Here is a 21,656-nt window from a genome sequence, read left to right as displayed (position 1 = left end):
AATTCAAAAATGTTAAATCTCAGAATTTTTCAAGAAAAAAATTACAAATTTCACAATTTGAAAGTTGAAAGTTTGCTAAAAATAACTCAGAAATTTTGACTTTAATCTCAGAGATTTGAGAATTTGATTTCTGAATTTGGTTTGCTGCTCCGTCTCTGTGGGAAACAAAATGAAACAGACTAGAAGAATAAAGTAGAGTGACACTGTTTCAGATAAAGTTAGTTTTTATTTAAAGTTATCTATCAGGCACAGCAGTCATCATGTTCATCAGTGAAACACAAAGCGAAGCGGCTACCTGGGTCACATGGTACAGAGCTGAGGTTCAGACGGGACGACACAAAGATCTGAAGCTTCTCGCTCATTATAACGACACAAACACTTTATTTCATCTCAACCATCAGCTACTGACTTCACAGGAAAAATAAAGTCAACATTTCAACAGAGAAACAGTTAAAATCTGAATAAATACAAAGATTTGTTGTGTTTTGTTGCTACAGCAGTTTACAGCTCAGCATATGGCTTTAAATAGTAAATCTAGCTTCATTAATCCCAGGTGGAAACATGACGAAAGCTTTGAAAGTTCAATGCTACAGTGAAGCTACATTTTCTTTAGATGAACAAAGAGAAAAATTTACAAATTAACAAACATTATTTATAGATAACGAAAAAATGAATTAAACTCACTGATTTAACTACCAAAATAGTAAAATGTCAGGGCATTCTATAGAAATATATTAGTGGTTCATTGCAACTATTAAATGTTTAAGTTTGAACAAAATAACTCAAATGTAATGACTGAGACACAACCAAACAATTTAAGTGTATTTCTGCTGACATAATGGAAGATAAAAACTGATAATCTATAAACTAATAATCAACTCTCCTAAAATAAACATTTTTTTAATCACATCAGCTTCCAGGCTGACTAAGGAACAAACACACATAGATATTAGAAAACAGGAAATGTGGAAATGAAATTACAATTAGAACAAAAAGGGAAGTAAAAGCGATAGGAAGACACCATGGCACCGAGTCACAGAGGAAGAGGAGGCACTAAGTGTTTTCATGAAGCTACATTCAGACCCGCTCCGTCTGGAAACCTGACAACATTTTAAAAACGAGCAGTTTCCTTTGAATTACAACTTTATGAAACGGAAAAAAAAACAAACAACTGATGTTAAAAGGATGGTTTGACTTTTTTATGAAGGAGGTTTGCATTAAGAACCGCTCAGAGGAAATGAGGCGTTAGTGAACCAATGCAGCTGATGGTTTTCCAGTTTTAAACCAGAACTGGTAAGAAAATTCAGTTTTCTGTTTGGATCAGTATTTATGAAATCTGATTGGATCTAACAGGATTTAGATTTATAAACTTTGATCTGACTGATATTTATAAATTGATGTAACCTAATTGTGAACAGTATTCACAGATCCATTTATGAACATTTGGATAAAAAAATAATTTATTTGAATCTTGGAGATTATCAATTGAGATAATATTCATCTCAATTATGATTGAGATGAATATTATCAAAGGAAAATCAGCTTCAGTTAATTAAAAACCATCTAATTATAGATCAAAGCTAATCTTCCATCGGTCGTTTATGTTCTCAGAACTTTTACAGTTAGGGCTTTAATTCATCGAGCCGTTTTCAGTTTTTATAAAAAAATATAAAATGGAGGGAAGTTTTAGGCGAGTCGTGAAATATAACTAATACAGAGGAATGGATGATGATCAGGAACCAAACATCCAATAATATTCACATGTAATTCCTCCAGAGGCGATCATGAAACATTTTGGCTGCTGGGATTCAGAAGGAAAATGCATTTTTACACAAAAGCTACAATAAAAAGCAAAAACATTCTTGCCACGCTTCCATTAAGCACATTTATTTTCAAATGTAAATGGCGTAGTTAAGTGGTCAATGGAAACGAAGCTTGAGAGATTTTTGGTCTCTTTTCAAATCTTATAGACAAATAATGCATTTTACACGATAAAACTGATTATAAAATAAAGATTAAGTCTAATTTTATCAATACATCTTTCTGAAAAGTCCAACAAAAATTAAGACTCAGTTTTATCAAGAACAATAGTAAGATTAATCAAGATTAAATATCTAAAGTTCTTTGTGATTTCTGAAGTGGAATAATGTAAGAAAAGCGTCGCTGCTGATAAACAATGAAGGAAAACATTAATCTGCGCTGGAGATCTGCTTTGGTTGTGATTAGTGGATTTACTGTTGTTTTGCATATTCTACCGGATCAGACTAGAAGAAGCACTTTCTTGTTTTATAATGAGCTCTCTTGGGGATTACTGGAAGTGCAAAGTGAAAGCTCAGCAAATACATAAAGGAGAGTTTTTTTTTTCTTTATTTAAATGATCACACCTGCTTTAATTACCCTGCCCAAAAAATAATGAGTAAATATAGAAACTCTTTGCTTTTAACAAAGAAAAATGTAATATACTGCAAAAACACAAAATCTTACCAAGTATTTTTGGTCTAGTTTGTAGCATAAATATCTCAGTGCACTTGAAATACAGCAAAACTAACTTAAAAGTAACTTCTTAGCAAACTACAGACTCCTTCCAGCGTGACGTCGCAAGTTCCCACACCATCTCCTGGCTGGAGGCAAAAAGCTGCTTGCTAACTAGCATTAATTTTAGCTGTTAATTTATTAAAATAACACACTAAATCTTAATAATTGACAATTAGATAACAAGGTCAGGAAACAGTTTTAATTACAGAAAAATAGCAAGTGGAAGGGAAGTAGTTCAGTTATGCTAGCTTGACTATGACAACCGTAACACATAGATGCGCAGTGGAATTTGGTGTGTAACTTTTAAGTTAGTTTGTCTTCTTTCAAGTGTGCTAAGATATTTGGACTAGAAACCAGACCAAAGTTACTTGGTAATTTTTTGTGTTTTTGCAGTGTAAATGTGAGAAATAAAAGCTTTGATAGGAAATTCATCCTAAATTAGAAAGGATGAATTCCTTCCATCCTTTCTAATTTAGGATGAATTATGGGACCGTTTGAGGTGGATTCAGCTCCTGCTGATCAGGCTGAATGAGAAGATCTGCTAGAGTGTTTCAGGTGAACCAGAGTGGATTTACCCTCATCTTCCTCCTGATGAAGATCACAGCAGCCCTTCACTGCGGCTGTCGCTTCTCCGTGGCGTCCAGTCGCCCATCAGCGGCTCCAGTTGAGAAACCAAGTTTCCTCTCTGGCTTAATGTTCCCGATCCCGTCGCCTCACTGGTACCTCAAACAGAGGCAGGGTCCTTGATGGCGACGACAGCTCGGGGTCAGAGTTCGTTGCCAGGAGGTCCCCGGGTTTGTTGCCGCGGCGATCAGAGGTGGTGATGGACAAGTCCTGGCAAACCTCGTAGGAGCATTTTCTCTTCTGCAGCGCCTCGGCTCTGACGGCCAGGGAGCGGGCGCAAACCGTCAGCAGCACAATGAGCGTGCCCAGAAGGAGAGACACCATTGGCCAGAGGACGCAGTGCAGCAGGACGCTGGTGTCATGGGAACGCTGCCACAGCACGTCGTCAGGCCTGCAAAACCAGAGATAAACAGAAATCAACTTGAGGATTTATTATCAAATATATGAATATTTATAACAACAGAAGGCTATTGAGGAACAAATGACAAAATTTAAGATTCGCAATTAACGTATTTAAGGCCGACTTACTTTTGTAAAAATCAATTTCAGACATTTGAAGGCCTTAATTTTAGATATGTGTAAGACTGTTTAAGGATGTGCAGAAACCACGCAGCATGTTAATTTGAAAGCAAAGATATTGAAAATTAAAAACAGGACACAATGCATGAGTAGAAAACAATTGAAGAAGAAATTACAAAATTTAAGATTTGCAATTAACGTATTTAAGGCCCACTTACATTTTTAACTGAATCTAAGACATTTTAAGGCCCAAATTTTAGATAGATTAGTGTAAGACCTTTTAAGGACGCCCTGCATCATTTTGATTTGGAAGCAAAGAAATTGAAAATAAAATAGATCGCTGCCACAAAGCGTCGTCAGACCTGGAAAATCAGAAATAAACAGAAATCAATTGGAGGATTAATGAGTTAGTAACTTTATTCTGATATACTGGAATATATATACAAGAATGAAAAACTATTGAGGAGGAAATGACAAAATTTCAGACCAGTGATTAACACTTTAACATTTAAAATTTGTTTTAATGAATTTAAGACACCTTAATGCCTTATTTTTAGATACCTTAGACTCTTAAAAACTTTTTAAGGATGATTGGAAACCATGCAGCATGTTGATGTGGAAGCAAAGCAATTGAAAATAAAACAATTATGAAAAAACTCTTAAAGATTTTTGCTTCAGATAAACACAATAAAGACACAAACAGTTTGTTTTGGTTTTCAACTAAAGCATTTCCAGTTCTACAAGTGGTTTTATATATATATCTATATATGTATATATATATAATAAAAATTCCCTTCTCGCCCTCCGCGGGTGAGGAGCTCATCTTCTGAGCTCGGGTCCTCTACCAGAGGCCTGGGAGCCTGAGGGTTCTGCGCAGTATCTTGGCTGTGCCTAGAACTGCACATTTCTGGACTGAGATGCCAGCATCTTGCACCCTGCTGTTATGTGCTGGACTGTCTCAGAGGCCTCTTTGCACAACCTACACCTTGGGTCTTGTCTGGTGTGGTAGATCTGAGCCTCTATTGCTCTGGTGTTCATATATATAAGAAAAAAACTACTTAAAACCACCAGTTTGGTTGATTTTAATTTTTACAGATATCTGTAATCCTGAATGGCAGTTTTGACATTCGATCAGAAGTTTTGCACCAACCGTTTTAAATTATAAACACCATGTGGTGAAATTAATTGAAGGCCTGGCAGCATTTAGAAATACAGACACAAATGCTTTCACAGCATTCGTTCATTGATTCATCGAGCTGCATCACTGCGATGGGAGCCATTTTGGTGCTTTGTGTAAAACCCTACAGCGCCTCATAAAAGTATTCCCACCCACTGACACCGGTACCACTTTGCTTTGTTACAGGGAAAACTTCAATGCATTTTATTGGGATTTTATGTGCAAAGTAGCAGATGGCTGTGGAAAATTAAACTGGTTCTAGAGCCAAGATGCAGCTGTAGCCCCAACACAGGTTTCCTACTTGAACTGAAGAATCTCTCAGGTAAATTTCAATATTTCTGGACTCCAGTTCCATTAAGCATCTTTTTTCAGAAATAAAAAGAACCTTTGGTCCCGTGTTATTAAGCCCCAGAGGTCCAATCAGAGACATTGTAGTGAAAAAACTCTAATGAGCCGAGGTATAGCTAATTTATATAATGGAGGCATGTAATGCAGCAGCATGCCGCACCTTGATTGGTTACCGGGGTAATGAGCCGTGCTTCTGAGAAAAGGTCAGAAATATTAATAACGTTCTCATTTCACAGTGACTGGATTTCGTTTTTCTTCAGAACTATCGAAGAGATTTTAATCCCTGCAAAAAATAATTTAAAAAAAAGTTTAAACTTCTTCCTGCGCTGAGAAAAAAAAAGTCCATGAATGTCCAACTTTCCAGCTGCAGCAACATTTTAGTTCCTGTAACCAACATAGAAGCAACTATTACACTAATATCAATATTTATTATAATTTTTTTTATGATCAATTATCTTTTAATCATTTCACATTTAATTAATGATCCAAAAATCTGCTAAAGCCTGATTTATATTAATATGAAAATTGATCAGATTTACCAATTAGAAATAGAAAAATACTAGAAAGAAATCAAAAGCTGTTAATGATGAATTTAAACTTTTAGCATTTATAGTGATTAAATTAACAACTTCATCGCTGGATTAAATCAGATTTGGATCGTTTTCTTCTTCTGAGTTGGAGAAATCTTTACAATATTGGGGAATTATTTCTTCAGACTTCTAAATAGCAAAGATGTTCAAATTTAAGGTATAAATAGCAACACAAAGAAAGTGACAAAGTGGAGGAAGTAAATGAGTATTAAACGTCTAAATAAGAGAAGCGGGTAGTGCTTTTATTTTGATATTTCCAGCAGGAAGTGTCCCTGTAATTTAGCAGATAGCTTAGCAGTTGGTAGGTTACGTTTAATTTGTTGTGAAATGATCCACAGTCATTCTGTTGGAGAGACATTCATGCAGTCTTGAAGCTAACGCTAACAGGAACAGATTGCTATGAGTCGCTAACATCCCATAATAATCCACCAACATCACTGGCTAGTAATCCAGCTCACTGTTTCGCAGTAAAGGTTTTTAGCTCAGACATCGCCTTCCTGTCACTCTTCATTAATCTGATAAAAACTGGGACTCGAGTCTCTGACCACGAGTCCAAGTCAAGTCTGAAATTTTATTTTTGAGCCTGAAATGCGACTCGAGTCCAAAGTCTCAAACTCAACTAGTCGTCTGGGGACTCTTTAAATTAAACACTCTTTAAAACAGCAAAGAACTGGTTCAGAAAAATCAGTCGTTGTGACGATTTAGCTGCTGTTATATTTAAACATTCCTTCCAGAAACACATAAACCCAAAGCCCAGGTGTGGTTTTTTTCAAATCTTTAAATAAAACGGCATGCAGTGCTCTAGTTTTCCGTCTAAATGACCGAAAAGCCGATGTGCAGCATCAACAAGCTCCCGCTGGGCCCTCATTTATGAAGCAGAGAGTCCTCACCCTGCTGCAGAGATAAAAATAAAAGCAGCTGAGGTCACAGGTAAGCAGAGGCTGAATAATAGGAGGATAAAGCTGACACACACAACAAGCTCCTCAGTTTTTCTTGTCTCATCAGTTTGTGGTTGCACCGCACGCTTAAAAAGGTTTTGTTAGAAAAACAATCATATCCCTAGATTTTGTTTAGGAGTTTCTGAATAGAGAGGCATAGAAACAAATGCATGCTACACAATTATTAGTAAAAAATTAAAACAAAACATGATGAAGAAATACACAGAATTTCGTGGTTATGGTGAAATGTGAAAGTTTATTAATAAAGAGTTTTGGTGCAGACTCTGTTTTTCAAGACGCTGATGCTCATAATTTTCTTGATTTTATGTAAAATCCTTCCTTGCATCATCGTCTCCATAACTACTAAGTGTAGCAACAGGCCTGTCATGATAGCCCATTTTTCTGGACGATAAATTGTCCCAGACGTTATCGCAATAAACGATAATATTGATGTTTTGAGACAATTTTTGAGTAATATAATGCAAGAACACATTCTCAGAGATTAATACATGTTAAATGCTAGTGAATATGTAACACTGGAACTGGCAGACATTTTAAATATCCAAAATAAATAAAAGAAAAACAAATGTAAACAAAGCTGTTCTTAAAAAATGCTCTAGTTGAGACCAAAACACCAGACTGAAAACTTTTATCATCTGTTTTTAGTAGAAAGAGAAAAAAACAATAAATCATGCAAATGGAAATTATTTGTTTTAATTTATGATGCGGTTAATCTGGCAAAAGTCCTAACAAAATAAAGTTACTAAAATAAAAGTAAAAATTCTCCTAAAAGTACATTTTGTCTAAAAAGTTACTCAAGTAAATGTAACTAGTTACAACCCAACTCTGGCGTTGAGATGTAATAACCAGAAAATGTTTTTTTTTTTTTCAGCAGGGTCACAAATCCCAGCCAGTCATTTAGGAAGTGGACAATCTTCTATCAGACACAGCAGCTCCTCAAAGCCGGCCGGCCGTCTGTAATCTCCTGAGGTGAGATTGATCTGTCAGCTTTCACACCCTCACACGTCCTCCTGCTTCCAATTTGTCCGTCTCGCACCTGGAGACGGACGAGTGTGTGTTTGTGTCTCACCTCCTCTGCTGGTTGAAGAAGCAGGTGAAGGACTGGCTGCTGACCTCTTTGGTGAAGTAATCCTCCCACAGCAGAACGTTGTCTTTGTTCTTCTGGTTGTCCCTCTCACAGGGGGGGACGTAGGAGCACTGGGGACACAGACGTAACCTTTTAATAATAAAACACTAAATGAGATCAATTACATCTTAAATAAATGTTATAGTGCCACTTTATACACTGCAAAAACGCAAAATCCAGCATTTGGTTATTTCACTTATAACATGGGAAAAATGTTTTAAGTGAAAATAATCTACCAATAGAACTAGAAGTTCTTTGGCAATTTTAAGGAATGATTGACTTAAAACAAGCTTGTTCTTCTTGCTGAGAAGTTTTTTTGTAAGTGTACTAAGATATTTGCACTAAAAAGTAGAGCAGAATTTCTTGGTAAGATTTTGTGTTTTTGCAGTGTAGCAAAATCAAGTAACTATGTTACCTTCTGTTGTTATAAAAATGCGATGCAGCTGTGGAAAAAATTCAAGAGACCACTTAAAACGATCGGTTTCTCTGGTTTTACATTCGATAGGTTTATGTTTGAGTAAAATGAACATTGTTCTTTTATTCTGTGAACTACCCACAACATGTCTCCAAATTTCCAAGCAAAAAGTTTGTATTTATTTGCAGAAAATGAGAAATGGTTAAAATTACGGAAAAGAGGCAGTGCTTGAGCTGCGTCTTGAAGGCGGAGCTAGCTCCACCTATCGATTTGCACAGTTGAATGGTTGCCATGGAGATTAAAGGATTTCTCAAACATGCATGAAGGAATCAGGTTACATCATATTATAATAAAGCTAAAAGCTGAAAAAAGAGTCAATTTTAAATTATACTGCCTCTTTAAATGAATGAATATATACAGAACTGTTCATCTGACACCTCTCCTAAAGAGTGTCACTGATTGCCCTGCAGGAGGCGCCGTAATGGGGTCAAAAACAAGCTGAAAAGCTGAACACTGATTGGCTCAGAGGTGTCTGTCGCTGTCTTTTACTTTGAGCCGCTGAACACAACTTTATTTTCTGCACGTTTCATAGCAGGAGGCTGATTGTTGCCTGGTTGGAGGAACCAGAAGTTGCTCTGGTGATGGAGTAATTGGTTGAGAGGAAGAGGAAGGCGGGGAGTTTCAATCACAGAAGAAGGTCAGTTTAGTCATTTTAAAGCTCAGGTGTCACTCTGTTGCTTCAGTTCATTCAAGTTCAGCATTTCAGTTCAGTCGAGGTTTGGACTTTGACTAGGCCAGAGGTCTACAACCTTTATAACTTAAAGAGTCATTTTCACTATCCGGCTAGTCAAATAAAACTCATTTAGAGCCAAAAATGTCTTCTGACTATTTATAATTTAGATAAAGATCTACTACTAGAAATTTATTTTTAAAGATTCATCATTTTATTATTATTTTTAGGATTTAAAATAAAGATAAATTTGAGCAAAAAGAGGGTGAATTTTTTTCTGTAGAATAAAGAATAATGTAAAAAAAATTAATTTAATTTGTTAAAATTTGTTTAAATTTAAATGGACAGATTTCAAGCTAAAAACAGATCTGAAAACATATTCTAGTACTTTTCTTGTCATTCTTTGTAAAAATTCAATGCAAATCTAATTGTTTTAAAACCTGCATTTGTTATATGGAAATGTATCAACATTAGTTGGTTGTTTTTAATTTTTAGCCAAAGTTATTCTATTGTGAAAGGTCCAAAGAGCCACTTATGGCTTTTCCAAGTTTCCTCATAGAGCACCGCTCCCCCACTCAGCTCCTTCAGACTAGCCAGCAGAAATCAGCAAACACCTGGTGGGCCAGCTCAGCTCATTAAGAGCTACATCTTACTTCAACGCTGGCAAAAATGTTAAAGGGTTAATAGAGGAGCCATGTTGAGATGACTTCAGATGACTGCACAGCTTCAGTTATTACAACTAAAAACCAGCAATCAGGCCCGAAACCTGGGAGTAGTGATGGACTCTGACCTGAACCTTCAGAGCCACATTAAGACAGTCACAAAGTCGGCCTTCTATCACCTGAAGAACATCTCCAGGATTAGAGGACTGATGTCTCAGCGAGATCTAGAGAAACTCATCCATGCGTTTATCTTTAGCCGTATTGATTACTGCAACAGCATCTTCACAGGTCTGACTAATAAATCAATCAAACAGCTGCAGCTGATCCAGAAGCTGCTGCTGCTGTTCTCACTAAAACCATGAAGATAGAGAACATAACACCAGTTTTAAAGTCCCTACACTGGCTCCCTGTAGCTCAAAGAATAGACTTTAAAATACTGTTGTTTGTTTATAAATCACTGAGTAGTTCAGCACCACAATACCTTAAAGATCTGTTATTGCTGTACCAACCGTCTAGACCCCTCAGATCTTCTGGTTCTGGTCAGCTCTGCATCCCCAGAACCAGAACCAAACGAGGAGAAGCATCATTCAGTTTCTATGCACCACAGATTTGGAACAAACTTCCAGAAAACTGTAAAACAGCTGAAACATTGGGTGCCTTTAAATCTCAACTTAAAACTCACCTGTTTAGAGTTGCTTATGGCTAAATTAGGGTTAGAGTGTGGGTTTTGATGTCTTTGATGTTTTCAATGTTTTTATCTTTACTTTTTATCTATTTATTAATTTCTTTTTATTTCTCTTTCTCACTATTTACATTTTAATGATGTAAAGCCTCCCCGGAAAACATCCCAGTTAAACAATGTTTAACTAAAGTCCTATGGGGTTTAGAGTCCCAGTTGACGGCGTTTCAACTAACACGATTACGACAGAAACGTAAGTGAATTTCCGAGAGGTTAGAGTCCTTGTCAAACGGCGTTTTGACTAAAGTCCCAGAGGGTTAGAGTCCCAGTTAAACGATGTTTAACTGAAGTCCTAAAAGGGGCACGGGTTTTAATGTTTTTATCTTTTTTTAATCTTTTTTTTCAAAATCTCTTTCTCACTGTTTATTCAATGTCACATGCTGTTTTTATTTTAATTATGTGAAGCACTTTGAAATGCCTTGCTGCTGAAATGTGCTATACAAATAAAATTTGATTGATTGATTGACTTCCTGAAGGTGGAGTTTCAGGAAGAGCAGGAGCTTCTTAAAGAGACAGAGACCCAATTTCAAAGTGTTAAATTACAAATTAAAATTTCTTTTGGGTCATATTTGATCTACACAGCATCTATATACTTGATTATGTTAGAAAATGTCTTTATATACCTGGAAAACACATAAAACTGCCTCTGTAAATGTTTCCCACTGGTAAATGCGGTTTCTCTCTGCAGAAAGACGGACTTCAAACAGAACCACCTATTCATTTTAATAGATAAAGGGCTGCAGAAACTTGAATTTGTCTGTAAAATATTAAACTCTTCCTGCAAGAGAATAAGGTTAAGTGGCAACACTCGTTCAGCTTTAGGTTTATTAAACTCCACATTGTCTTTGAACGTATCAATGCTCTGAATATGAAGCCCCTGAAGTGATGGCGGCGCCTCAGAGAGGAATGTAAATGAGCTGCTGTTTTCACGCTGCCACTACATCCTGAAGGGAGTGTGAATCTGCAGCCGCTCTCCTCGTCGTGACGGCACACACACTCCACATCGATCTCATTTAGGCCGCTTATTGCAGGAAGGAGCGCGCTCGTCTGCGATTGTAGCCTCGGCCCGTTGGCATGGCAACCGCAATCATCCGGCAGGGTGGCCCGCCGCTGACGTCACGGGGCGAGGTGCGCGCCATTGGCCGACCGAGGACGGACGGCCGCGGCGTTTGTGAGGCGACAATTACCTGAAGCGGAGAGAAGCAGCGAGAGGAAGAAACGGAGCGACTGACACGCTTAACGCTGCGAAGCCGCAGTCAGGTCGTCACTTTTAAAGAGATTTGTCTGCCATCAGTTTATCTCCACATGTTCCCAGCTGGCAGAGCCTTGTCTTATTTCAGTCACAGCAACAGGAAAGGTGAATGGATTTCAACCGTCTGAAGTGTTTGAAAAGCAGAACCAGAGTTTATTTAGATAAAGCTAAACTCAGGTGTGTCATTAAATCAGAGTTTCAGTTTCCACAATGAAGCATTAAAACAAAAATCCTCTTTAATTTAAGGGTTCAGTTAGGGTGCATTCACACACAACAGGAATATCAACTTTTTACTGCAGTTTTATTAGGTTGAATTTTTAATTATAGTTTAGCGTTATCTCGATGTGACTTTTGTTAGTTTTAATTCATTTTTACAGTGTGTTTACAAATTTTCATTAGTCATTATTAATTCAATATTGTTTAGTTTTTATTAGTTTTCATTTTTTCACACTTTGGTTAATTTGTAGGTCCAGAATTAAAAAGTCTGAATTGCGATTATGTACAAATCAATTCGGTAATAAATACTCAAAAATTGTGATCAATTATTCTTGTTTGAGCAACTGACTGACATTTCTTTTGCAACTTCTGCTGTCGCCATATTGGAGAATAATGTAAGGCTAAAAGGGCTAATAAATATAATTACCCTGATGTTATAAAATACTGATAACAACTTCATATCAATACTATCAATATTTTGAATCGATCCGTCCTCTAATAAAAGCTGATTTATATGCAACAAAGTCTGGATAAACGTGATTCTACTTATTATAGAAACTCGGTTATTATAAAATGACGATACTTTGTGTCAGTTTAAACTTTTTCAATTGCAAAAAAAATGTCAGTAATAATTCTATCCTGATTAAAAAGAAAAAGTCTTCATTTTCATCAAGACTTTTATGCCAATACAGGAGTAAATATCTCATTTTTTATTCTCTCTGTCTGATATTAAACCAGTCCAGTATGAAATTAACTTTCCAAAGATCATTTTTGACAACATTTCTGTCCTCTGGCCATTTCTGTTCTGGTCCAAATGGTCTTAAATTAAAATGATGAAACATTAATATGACAGCAGACACTGAAAACAATTAACTGTGAGCACAGCAGCATCCATCACGTCCCATCAGGCTGATCAGATCAGCCAAGGAGAGAAGCTCCGCGATTTCATGATTGGACTGAAATTACAGAGACAGAAAGAAAACACAAAGTTCTCCTTCCAGCCTCCAAACCGGATATGAGGCCAAAACACGAGAGGCTGAGAAGCAAAACATGAACAGAGACAGAAATGAGCCTGAATCAATTCAAAACGACAACAAAAGGAACCAAAACGTGATCAAAACATGATCATACACCAGCATGCAAAATGACAGCAAAACATAAATAAACATAAAAAATATTAATTGAATTTACAAACCAGCTGACTGCATAGATACAACATTTAATAAAATGGAAAAATATCAATTAATAAAGATAAAATAATAATAAAAATGAATTTACGAACCAGCCACAACAGAAATTAACCACAAAACATTTGAAAACAACATAAATGGGTTTGTAAAGCCACCAAGAAGTTAATGACTGAAGACGAGCCATGTTTGATGAGATTTTGTGTTTTTTCTGTAATCTGACAGCAGAGCAGAAAGTGCTGATGTTATGGAAGCACAGCGTTTGTTTCTGTAATGAATTTAAACAGATAATCAGGATCTGTGAGGCTTTCTGTCTGACTCGTCTAAACGGATTAACACGAAGCCACGTCTACCTGTCTGACAGACAGCCATGACTCAGCAGAAAAGCTCTGAGCATTTCTGCTGCATCATGATAACTTCATGAAGGTAGAGACGTTAAATCCTCACTCTGACACAAACATCGTCTAATTAAAGACAGCCTGATTAAATCACGAGCTACGTCTGAAGGTGAGATACACAAATCATCCAAAAAATCCCTAATCAGGCAACAAATCAAGTACGGCGTAAATTAGAGGCGCAAGAAAAATCAGGATTTGTTCACTTTTCCCTCAGAAAAATTCAAGAACTTTTCAAGCATTTTCAAAGTAAGTTTTTAAACTGTTCCAGCTGCACAGTTAGGAGATAAAAACAAGACAAATCAACTAAAAATACATGTTTTAACTCATTATTTTATATATTTATAACTGTTGTTAATATTTTTGTGACATTTTTATGTTTTCAAATGTTTCTCACATTGGGGGATTTAACAAAAAAAATCCCCCCAATTTCAATAACTTTGTTTAATGTATAAAATATATCAAATCTTTATTCCAATTAAAGATACTGGATTGCCAAAGTGAGTCACTGAGGCATTAAGAATAATAAATATTCAATACATGAAAAGAATCCAAACATATTGTGTTAAGATAAAGGACATCTTTTAGTCAAAATAAGTTCTTAAATATAAAATATTTTTGTTGAGTTTTCTGGAATTTAGCAAATACAAATAATTTTGGTAATTCCAGCTGACAAAATAAGAAAAGATTAGTCTGATTTAACTTCAGAGAGAGAAAATAATGTGTATTTTTTATTAAATATCTGGTTTCAACTGTAAGTAATGTCTTCCAAAATTAGCCTTTTAATCAAACGTTAGATTGAATTATATTACTAAACTCTGCAGTTTGAATATCAAGCACTTTCAAGGACTTCATACAGAACTTGTAGTTGGGTTGTAACTACAGTAAAACCTAAATGAAATTAAATGGATTTTAAGGATTCCAGACCCAGGATGCACCAACCCGACCCAAAGATGAATAAGTTCCTAAGTTGAGTTTTTAAACAAGTAAACTGACCAAATGTGTAATCTATGTGCAGGAACAAACAGCTGAAGAAACTTCATAAATTGACCCCCTCCTGGATTTGATTATTTTTATTTTCTGCCTTTAAATTTCCCCTCTGGGACAAAAACTTTTATTGAATTAGCTTGAATTGGATTTCCTCACTGCAGATGAAACTCTCAGCATAAAGTTCTGGATGATCCAGGAAACCGTTTCTCCAGCTGCAATGTTTCTGTAAGTAGTTTCTTTATTGAATTTCTGTCAGAGCAAAAAATACAATAAAAACTGTTTAGTTTTGTTTTTTGCTTTTATAGAATCTATTTTTACTAAATAAATCCATATTTGAAAGATCAAAAAACAACATCCAAACTTTTGGCCATAATATTTTGATAATATTATTTTCTGAAAACTTTAGAAATGTAATTAAACTTTAACAGAGTTTGTAACAAGAAAAACACACTTGTAGGAATATAAAGCTATGAGGTAAATAATAAAGTAGCTTGACATTATTTTAGGATTATTAATAAATTATTTAAGGAGAATAACTGAAAAAGTGCCTTAAATTAGCAAATATTATTATGTAATTTAATTGAAAGAAAATGAGCTCTCAAGGAAACAATCTTGTTCCTGATATAATCAGTTTGATAAATTATCAGCCACATTACAAGAATGCTGGAGACTTGAGACTCTGAATACGAATTAATGTCAATTTGTGTGTGTGTGTGTGCGTGTGTGTGCGCAGTGTTGTCCTCTTGTTACCCACAAATCTCATCATTTACATTTATAACATAATTAAGTCATAAACGAGGAAATTACTGGCACAGTAATTGGCTGAACGAGGCCGCCCACCTGCCCCATCTCCTCTCTTCCTTCCTCCGTCTCTTTTCTGTCACATCATGTTCGTGTCGCCGTCTCATTATTGAGACGCCACATGAAGGATTTTAGGCCCAGAACTGGTCACATTTGCTCTTTAGATGACAGAAACTGAAGGAGGTTAGTCTCTAATCCATCCGATTCGCTGGAACAAGGCCAGAGGTCTGCAGCTGCTTCCGTCTGCAGGCTCAATAAATCAACCAGGATTGATCTGATCAACATCTCAACGATTCCTAATTATCACACAAGGATTCTGGAAGCTAAATTATCATCCTCTACTTTGCTATCACCGCTTCAGACATACTCTGGGTTTGTTTAAATAAAAATGTGAAATCTAAATAGATTTAGTAAACAAAACGGCAGGAGTTATGTAAAATTTTACTGCGTTAATGTTGTCATTTTAGTTTCCATAAAAATGTGATCCTGTCTGTCACTTTGTTTCAGCTAAAATCACATGTTCTGCCTGTAAAACTGGGTTTTCTTCTGGACTTTGTAAAATTGTCTTGCTGAGTGAAATTCACACCTGAATTTAACCAAATAATTTGAAGCTGTGGTTCTCTTTCAAACCAACCAAACCCTTTAACAAACCTGTTCCCCTCCTCGCCTGTGGAGGCGCTGCACCAAGAACCACTGAAGGAAATGGCATAAAAATGTCTGAAGACGACACTGAACGCAACTTACGTCTTCACAAAATGTAAACAAAAATGGAGCGGCGTCAGATTTTAGCTGTTGTAGGATTTCGCTTTTGTCTTTTGTAAAAGACAACGAGCCATTTCTCCTGCTAAAGGTAACATTGTATTTGTTCTAGTTTTATTTACCCAGAATGCCTTGTGCTGGAGTCGATTTCTTATTTTGGAAAAGTCCATTTCAACTGAATCGAGACCGAGGTTTGTAGACGGACAGGGTTCGCTTTGTTTAGACCAATTACAGATTCACACCTCACCAAACGAACCAAACTTTAAACAGACTGGAGTTTATTAAAGTGGATTAGACAACTTAAATGTCCGTAGGCTGTCTATTTACGTGTCTAAAAAAAGGGTAACAGTGGAGCTGCTTGAAAGGAAAATGGAAAAACATTTAGTTTAAACATTTAGCTAAAAGCAGCAGGTTTCTAACCGTCCTGCTAATACACCTTTGGATTTCCATTGAGAAGGAAGAAAATCAAGTTTGAACCACTGGAGGGACAGCTGCAGCAGGAGCTACGTGCTACAAACAAAATCTCTGAGAAATGAGCTCTGAAATCATGTGGAGTAATCCTCATCACAGCCAACATCTGTGTGGAGGTTTTACAGATCACTGGTGGAGCCAAAGCAGCTTTAGTTGGATAGAAAGACTTTCAGGGAAGGATGTAGTACCTTTCAGAACAAGTGAAAAGCATTCTGGGAAACCAACACTGTCAGAACAAACGTGTATAAATGCTGCTATGTTCGGGGGTAACAGAGGCTGCAGTGCAAAGAGTCGGGCTTTGATGAAAGTTATGTTTTATGATCAAACAGAGGAATGTTCTGAACTCCAACCAGGCTAATCAGCTAATGACCTCCCAACACAGGGAAGGCGATCTATTTCCTTTAATCACCTGCTGGTAAAGGTGACCTATTATACTTCCTTGAGCAGGTTAGCATAAGGTGATAAAAAACATGTTCATTATATTAAAATCATATTTAGATGATGACATTTAGTCAGCTCAGTTCTGTCTATTTTGGCCTCCTGCCACTTTAAACCCAAATAAGCTGTTGCTGGCCACGCCCCCCAACCAACGTTTATACTAGCAGGTGAAAATAGCTGCAAACAGATGAGCAATTATACAACCGTGCATATTTAAAAAGCATTAGTAGTGCCTCCTGCACAACCAATTAGAATGTAGGAAGTGGTTTCTGGATGGTACGTCAACATCAACAAATTTGTCTTTTCCAGCAGCCATTGTGCAGGGCATACAGCGGTAAAACCAACTGACCAAATATGAGAGAACTCATATTTGCTGGGGAACTCTGCTGGGGTTGCCAGGTAATGGCACAGTGTGACTTAACAATTGGAAGTATTTGAAACAGCTAATTTTCCAGACACCAAAAATGATTAACTTATCGCCAGAAACCGACTGGATGTTTTTTTTTTTTTTTTTTGTATGCTTGGACGGTTTCTAGAAGCAGTAGAAACCAAAACGAAAATATAAAAATATAGAATGTCCCCTTTAAATATTTTTCAACCTGAAAGGAAACCTGGATTCATCTTCACTGCTCCGAGGGCAGCAAATGTTCTGATCACATCCATATAAACACGCACACGCGCGCACACACACACACACACACACACACACACACACACACACACACACCCTGAGCCATCTTTCCTTTATTGAGGTCAGGAGTTCATTTCATTTTTGTTCCAACAGAAATGATCTGTAGAAATAAGAACAGGAAAAGTCTAGAAGGATAATAAAAATGATGTGAGTTGTTCCTGAAGGTTTGGACCTCATGAGGACGTTATTATGGCTCCACTGAAGGGCAGGGTCGTCTCACTTTAAGGCTCAGAGTCAGGTTTAATGAATCCTTTTTTAAAAACGAAAGCACTCTGAGCTCAGCGTACATCCAGCTCCTCTTAAATAGAAAATGATGAAGTGCCGTTTTTCATCAGATAACCATGCAGACCTGCAGCTCTAATTAAAATGTGACAAAACCATCAAACCTGAGTGTGTGTTGATGCATTACCATGTAAATTAGAGCACTCTGATCAGCAGATTCACAAAGTGTGAAGTCAGACTTTACTGTTTTTCATTTTGAGTTATGGGAGGGAAATGATGCACAGAAAAGCTGCAGCACTGAACCATTTTCTCCAACCAACCTGCAGGTAAGTTACCGTAACAACAGAATGAGTGATTTTATTAGCTGATGCAGGATCAAGATTTCATTAAAAACAAACATCATGGTGGCTTAACAACCTCACAGACAAAAATATGTGGAGGTGACCTGAATTTATTTTAATTTTGTGGTCATAACATTGTTGAAATGAGTTGCTAACTCATTGGGAAATGGGAACTCAGAGCTGGGTTTGATGTCAGAATTTCAAACATGGTGGCGTCCAGAAAACATTGTCTGCAATAACTCTTACAAACATCATTTTAAGTTTTACTTTCCATAAGCAAAAACAACTTTCAGTTTGTTCAGGTTACTGTAACAGGCGCTAAACATGTTTCCACTGTATCGTGTTGATGCGAGGAGCGGCCATGTTGAAACAGGAAGTTGGTCTTTCAAGTCATAACTTTGGTAGTGGGACTTGGAAATCCAACTTTGTATGGCGTTCCAGTTTATTTTTCCAACTGGGAAATCAGAATCCCCCAGTTCTGACTACAACTGGAATGCAACATCAGACTTTGAGTTTTATTTTGAGCTTTTCAACTCCAGTTGAAAGAGAAAAAAGAAACAAATCTCAAAGGTTAAAGGTGACTGTATTTACAATGTGTCTACAATAGCACTTTTTTGTCAAATATGTTGAAAAAAATCATTAAAAACATGAATGAGAAAAGCAGTTTGGGGAATTAAATGTTGAAAGTGAAGATGTGAACTCAATTCAAAAGGTTTAGATGGTGAACTATGAACATGAATCATTAACCAAACTGAACTGAGTTTTAAGAACTAGTTCATGTTAAGGATGTGTAGTGATCCATCTCCTGGGTTTGTTTCTTGAACATCTTTGCTTCACATACACAGACTGTGAGCTGACGAAGATCTTAATGTCATGTCAGTCATTTAGTCTGCGGGCGGCTCCATTAACTAACCGCCCCCTATAGACACAACACCAATTAACTGGGAGAAAAACTCTCTTCATCTGGCTCTCAGTCAGCTGGTTTACATCCACAAAGTCCATTTCAGACGAGTCTGCAATTAATGCTGCCTGCGTGTCTGCTGGTGAAAGGTCACAGAGCTCAGGAGGAGTTAAAGGTAAATGAAATGTTCTTTATTTTCTGTTTATTTGCTGTCAGTCAGCTCTAGCAGCTAGAAGTCACAAATACAGTAACAGCTGCACAGACAGCAGAGCTGTAGTTCACTGAGTTTACAGTCACTTCTGATGCTGAAGGACTCAAATTTCATGCTTTCATTTCTCTACAATTAATATTACAACTTCTAGTGTTCAGTCTGATCACTCATTAGCTGTATTACTGGACCCGCAGCTGGTTAACTGCTAATGACCCACATCAAACAGGCTGCAACATAATTACTAAGTTAATACAAGGCTGGGCGATAATGTTGAAAAACGCATCACAATATAATCGCTTCATATCAGTCCGTATCAATAAGTATTGATTAGTTTTTTGTTTTAAATGTCTAAAATACAGCCAAATTGGAGGCGTGGCCTTTTCCGTTTTATCTACAGTTTTCACTTCACATTTTTAATTTTGAAGCAGTTATGAGGCACAGTGGTGAAACCTTAAACCGCTGCTGCGCCAGTTACTCAGCAGGTTGTTGCTAGGCAACCGGAGAATGAGAGCGTTAGCTGACAGGCCATGAGCGGTTGAGCAGCTAAAGCCCTAAATTAATGTTTAATATAATTTAATTTTAAAACGTTACACTTTAAAATAAAGTAAACCTGACAGCAAACTGACGATTCAAATAAATGAAGGCAATGATACATCACCATGGTAACAAGAGATGGATTATCCTGACTCCAACGTTAATTCCTGATGTGATTTTAAACGTTATTCAAGTAAAAAAATTCTGATTTTTTTTTATCAGACTTGTGGAGTTTCTTATTCCTCACATCCTGATGTGAAACAAGGAGAGTTTATTTTAATACTAAACATCTCTAGGAGCGATCCGGTTACTGGGAATCAACTGAGGAGTTCTGGGGTCCTGTTAGCTGGACCCCAGAATAAGTTAAACACCTGACAGCACATTGCTAAGTACGGGGGAGAATCTGTGATGCTGTGGGATTGTTTCTCTTCCAAAAAGCCTGAGAACCTCATCGGAGTGGTCAGCATCAGAAATTCTGTGGAAAACTGAACATCGCTGCAGTTTTCAGCAGGATAATGATCCAAAATGTACAAATAATTTGTTACTGATAAAAAACAAAAAATAATTCACTTTATTCCTTATACAGTAAATCTGAGCAACTTTTCAAAAACACATACGTAATTTAGGCCATTTTTTTTCCCTAACTTTTCTTTAAAATGTGAAAATAACAGTAAAAGTCAAAACAGCGCATTGAAGAGTTTTCCTGCCGATTACTTTTTCACTCTTTATAATAATTCTGCATTCATTCATGGAATAGCGGTTGTTTGTGTTTTTGTTTGCCTTCCTGTGTGATTGGTTGAGGATAAACAGTTTAATCCCTGAGGTTAACCTGGCGATGATGATGATGATGATGATGATGATGTAAGCAGTGGGCGGAGCCTCAGAGGTTTCCTTTCTCCCTCTGGGGAGATTAAAGGATTCCTGAATGAAGCGTGACTCGCCCTCCCTCTCTCTCCTTGTCTCCACATTATCGGTCGCTATGGCGACGGAGCGCCATAGCCGATGCGAGATCTCTGCCCTCTATATTTACTCTGTTGCCGTGGTGACAGCCCAGCCGTGTGGCGAGGTTGGAGGGGAGTAAACTTCTGGGTTAATGTAGTGCCGTTTTATTATTTTGGTCTGAATCTCGCAGATGGTGGAGACACCTGAACGCACCAGCTGTGCTGCGTTCACTGCTCTCTGGAAATAACACCCAGACTTCAGCTTAACATATTAAATGATAATCTCTACTTCACTGAATAAGACATGTTCGGGTATTAAAAGGGCCACTGTTTTCTTCCCATCTAGCATCCAACAGAGGTGGGAGCTGATCTGAAGTGTTAAAAAACTGAATATTTTTAAACTTGACGGTCTTCAGGCCGACTGCAGCTTTTAATTGATGCTAATTGCTGGCAATGTCCCCAACATGTGCCGACAAGAACAATTTTAAAATCTTACTGCATGAACCAGGAAAAATCTGACCCAAACAACCTGAGTGTTACAACTAAACTTTTTGATCTGTCTGTACAAACTGTATTTTGTGTTTCCCGTTCTGAGAGAAGTGATGAAGTGTCTCATAAAGCAGCTGCTGTGTATCTCCTCTGAGCTGGGAACAGAGCTGGACAGAAGGTTAATGGGAAGAGGGAGGATTGTTTTTACTTTTTGGACCCGTTATTTTACCAACTTACTTAGAATAGGTGGAAGACGATGGATTTTACAGATGTATTTTTCACTTAGATGAGATGTTTCTGACCTGAATGGGTCTACAGCTGCAAGCGGCTAATTTTTCCTCGACAGTCTGAACGGACAAATCTGATCTTTCCACCCCAAAAAAATCTGATTCG

The 21,656-nt window shown here is 37.0% G+C and overlaps 1 protein-coding gene across 1 annotated transcript in view; it reads right to left on the bottom strand.

The window, feature by feature from the left end:
• Positions 1-206: 206 nt before the first annotated feature.
• LOC103154286 (uncharacterized) overlaps positions 207-21,656 on the bottom strand; it is a 43,882-nt gene continuing 22,432 nt past the window's right edge. Inside the window, exons 2-5 of the mRNA XM_016662573.1 lie at positions 20,864-21,012; positions 20,663-20,734; positions 7,822-7,968; positions 207-3,550 (exon numbers count right to left, since the gene is read on the bottom strand). Of these exons, the coding sequence (XP_016518059.1) occupies positions 3,226-3,550; positions 7,822-7,968; positions 20,663-20,734; positions 20,864-21,012 (693 nt within the window). The 3' untranslated portion in view covers positions 207-3,225. The remainder of the gene's footprint in view (positions 3,551-7,821; positions 7,969-20,662; positions 20,735-20,863; positions 21,013-21,656) is intronic.

The sequence above is a fragment of the Poecilia formosa genome, unplaced genomic scaffold (genome assembly GCF_000485575.1).
Source record: "Poecilia formosa unplaced genomic scaffold, Poecilia_formosa-5.1.2 Scaffold379, whole genome shotgun sequence".
NCBI classification, from domain to species: domain Eukaryota; kingdom Metazoa; phylum Chordata; class Actinopteri; order Cyprinodontiformes; family Poeciliidae; genus Poecilia; species Poecilia formosa.
Note: the sequence above shows the minus strand (reverse complement) of the source record. Positions and strands in the feature narration are given on the sequence as shown.